The sequence below is a fragment of the Solanum tuberosum genome, unplaced genomic scaffold (assembly GCF_000226075.1).
Source record: "Solanum tuberosum cultivar DM 1-3 516 R44 unplaced genomic scaffold, SolTub_3.0 scf00439, whole genome shotgun sequence".
NCBI classification, from domain to species: domain Eukaryota; kingdom Viridiplantae; phylum Streptophyta; class Magnoliopsida; order Solanales; family Solanaceae; genus Solanum; species Solanum tuberosum.
Genome location: NW_006239361.1, coordinates 352,585 through 356,595, shown reverse-complemented (window position 1 = coordinate 356,595; position 4,011 = coordinate 352,585). Strand labels below are relative to the sequence as shown.

Here is a 4,011-nt window from a genome sequence, read left to right as displayed (position 1 = left end):
TATATATATATATATATATATAAGTATTAATACCTCTTAACTCAAGTTAAAGGTTTAGACCAGTGGTTAAGGCGTTGTGAAAATTCCTAAATATATACATTGAATATGTATATTCATTCTTAATATACAACATATATACATTTGTCGACTATTATTTTTACGTACAGGAGCTTGATGGGTGTGCCTCAAGATGAAGGCCAATTTCTTTCAATGCTTCTAAAGATCATGAATGCCAAGAAGACAATGGAGATTGGAGTTTTCACTGGTTACTCTCTTCTAGTTACAGCTCTTGCTTTGCCTGAAGATGGGAAAGTGAGTATCATAATCACATCATCCACAAATTAAGAGTTAATTGTCAAAAACACATTTGAAATATCATTTTTTTTCCACTGAATTTCATATTCCAATTATCGTCAGTTGTTCCCTTTTCTTATCTAAACGAGCATCATCTAGGTAATAAAACACATATCAACTATCAGTTGTTCCCTACTTCATGAACTATTAGTATCGTTGATGTACTAAAAGAGAACAACTGTAGCTGAAGTATGTTTTAATATAAAGTTGGTGATAGTTTAGGTAGGAAAAAGGAACAATTGACAATTAGAATATGAAACTGCGAAAAATGATAGTTTAGATATGTTTTTACCAGTATCTCGCAAATTATTAAAACTTGTTTGTATTGATACACAGGTAATAGCAATTGATCCAGACAAAGATGCATATGAAGTTGGATTGCCATTTATTAAGAAGGCTGGTGTGGAGCATAAGATTCAATTTATTCAATCACAGGCCTTGCCTGTTCTTGAAAGACTCCTCGTATGGCTTCATACCTTTTTTCGAATTATTTTTTTGAAAAAAATTAATCATAAATTATATACATAGGACTATATTTTTTTCATGTAGTTTCTAAATATGTTTATTATTTAAGGCCTAAAGTTGGTTGGCGAGGGATGATGTATAATCTATTAATTAGATCTCTTCCTATTGGATTTTTTAAAAGAAAATTTTAGAAATGGCAAACATAATAGACATAATAAGACTCTATAGCTATAGTTGCGATGATTACGCTCCATAGCTATAGTTTTGTTTGCTATAGAGACTGTGGTTTGTGTATTTTTATCTGTTTGTATATTTCGCTTGCGATAAATATGGTAAGTATATAAAAATTCGGTATTTATATATTTAGGAATTTTTCAGAATTCCGTTTGTATATTTTGCTTGCCAATATACAAATAGGGTAATTTATTATGAATTTTTCATAAATCGTATACAAATAGCAAGGGTAAGCATATACAAAATTCTCTTAAACTATAGCTATAGTACCTAATATACGCTAAATGTTTGCTATTCTACATAATTTTCCCATTTTTGTTATGTGTGCTAATCAATGTTGAATGTCTTAACATTAAAAACAGGAGAAAGAAGAAGGGACATTTGATTTCATATTCATTGATGCTGATAAGGAGAACTATTTGCAATACCATGAGATTGTACTAAAATTGGTGAAAGTTGGAGGAGTACTTGGCTATGATAACACTTTATGGTATGGAACAGTTGCACTTTCAGAGAATGATCCTATGCCACCAGGATTAAAGGCATTGAGGGGAGCGGTTAGAGAGATCAACACTTTTTTAGCTAATGATCCTAGAATTGAAATGTCTCAACTTTCAATTGGTGATGGACTTACCCTTTGTCGCCGTCTCTACTAGTTTGAGACTGAGGCGTAGTTATTTTTATTGTTATTTTGTGTATCAGCTAAAAATGGGGCATGGTTTTGTCTAGTAGACAAGACTTTGTTGTTGTTGTTGTTTCATTCATCAGCCAAAAATGGGGCATGAACGATATTATCATGAGTTTGTACTTCGTTGTAATGTCTTGAAATGTTAAAAATTATCTGAATAAATAAAAGTAACTCGATTTTCAGTCAGAAAATTCTAGTCTTTTTTTTTAAAAGTGAAATTTAAGTTCCAAGGTAACTTGATTCATTAACTTTCAATTGCAATATGAATTTAGCAAAAATAATACTACTTCATCTGTCTCATATTAGTTGATCATTATATTAAATATAGTTATTTCATATTAATTTATCATCTTACTAAATCAAGAAGTATTTAATTAACTTTTTTCTATATTACCCTTGCAACTAATTCTTTTTAATAGTGTTCACATTTATTTATAAATAATTTCCAAAAAGTATTTAAGAAATGAGTTAATAAAATCATCTTCTTAAATATGATTTTTGAAGTACCATGGAAAATGGAAAAATGAAAAGTGACATTTATTGGTACTCCCATCAAATAAAGTTTGATATTAATTTGCTTTTTGCAGACAATTAGGTGTGTCACTTCCCATCAAATCTTTGGATTGGTGGATGTTGTAATGTTGTTAACACCTGTCAAGGTTTTCTTGGTTTAGTTATCAGGGAAAAATAAATAAAATTATTGGCTTAGATTGTATATTGATTAAAGAGTTAAATTAGATACTTAAGTTTCAACAATTTAAAGTTCTTAACATTGAATTTATTAAATTTAAAATATGGGTTTATCATATAAAATTTGTTAAAGCTGTAGGATTTTTGCATACATAATCATTTTCTTGTCTAAAATAGCGTGTTAGATTATAATTATTCGTCATTGTTTATAAAACTTTTCTTTTCATTAGATCTACCTAGTTTAACTATGTATCGAATAGATTATTTAATAGCACTTTTTATTGAAAAATATTGTATCCTCAATCTCATAACATAAATTTGAGACTTTTGATCCGAGAGTTAAATAATTTAATGGACGGAGGACTGGCAATCTTTCATATTAATAAATTTATGAAGATGAGAAGCACAAACACTTTAAGGCTAATTTCATATTTAAAAAAAAGAAAAGAGAAAAATAAAAAAGAATAAATTGGATATAATTCATATTTATTTAAGACAACATTTGAAATTTGATATTACATAACTCAGAAGATAAATCGTAATACTTAACTACATTCTATCTTTATTCTTTTTTAAATTACAAAAATTCTTTAAAGTTATAGAATTTGAGATACATCAGAAACCTGCGGATACATAGCTTACAGATTGTGAATAATACATTACAAGAGATATATCCGAAAAGGGAAAGGGATGTAATCGAGAGGAATTTTTAGAGTAAATTTTAGGTTTAGCAAACATAAAAATTATATTTGTATGTTATAGCTATAGTTTGTATAATTGCGCTCCATAGCAAACTTTGCTATGGCTTGGTATACAAATGGGTCCTGCATTTGTATATTTCGGTATACAAATGGGTCCTGCATTTGTATATTTCGGTATACAAATGGGTCCTGCATTTGTATATTTCGGTATACAAATGGGTCCTGCATTTGTATATTTCGGTATACAAATGGGTCCTGCATTTGTATATTTCGGTATACAAATGGGTCCTGCATTTGTATATTTCGGTATACAAATGGGTCCTGCATTTGTATATTTCGGTATACAAATGGGTCCTGCATTTGTATATTTCGGTATACAAATGGGTTTTGCATTTGTATATTTCGGTCTATTTGTATATTTCAATATACAAATGGGATGACAAAAAATATGAAATGTTTGCTGCAAATTACAAATGAAAGAAATTATGGTTATAACATTTAATTTGAATTAATAATTTGTTATTTCATACAATTTTCCCATTTTTATAAGACCATTCATATTGCCCTAAGACCAATTATGGGCTCTGGGCTGTACCCATAATAACTAGCAGTACTAGCACTTTCTACATCAATTTGACTAATGATTATTATTACACTTTTGGGGTGTGTTTGGTAGGAAGGAAAATGTTTTTCTAGAAAATATTTTCCTGGAAAATAAGTAGATTTTTGACTTATTTTCTCATGTTTAGTTGGTGAAAAGAAAATATTTTTCAGAAAAGATTTTTAATGTTTGGTTTTTGAATGAAAAATATCTTTTATTTTTACCAGAGTAGAAAATAATTTTTGAAAACAAACTTAAATTTTTTTTTGGGGTGGGTG

The 4,011-nt window shown here is 28.7% G+C and overlaps 1 protein-coding gene across 2 annotated transcripts in view; it reads left to right on the top strand.

The window, feature by feature from the left end:
• The window catches only part of AOMT3 (flavonoid 3',5'-methyltransferase-like), a 5,403-nt gene extending 3,471 nt beyond the window's left edge, over positions 1–1,932 (top strand). Inside the window, exons 4-6 of one of the 2 annotated variants that reach the window (XM_006363411.2) lie at positions 168–312; positions 691–816; positions 1,416–1,932. In XM_006363411.2, the coding sequence (XP_006363473.1) occupies positions 168–312; positions 691–816; positions 1,416–1,709 (565 nt within the window). In that variant the 3' untranslated portion in view covers positions 1,710–1,932. 2 annotated transcript variants of the gene reach the window in all.
• Positions 1,933–4,011: the final 2,079 nt, after the last annotated feature.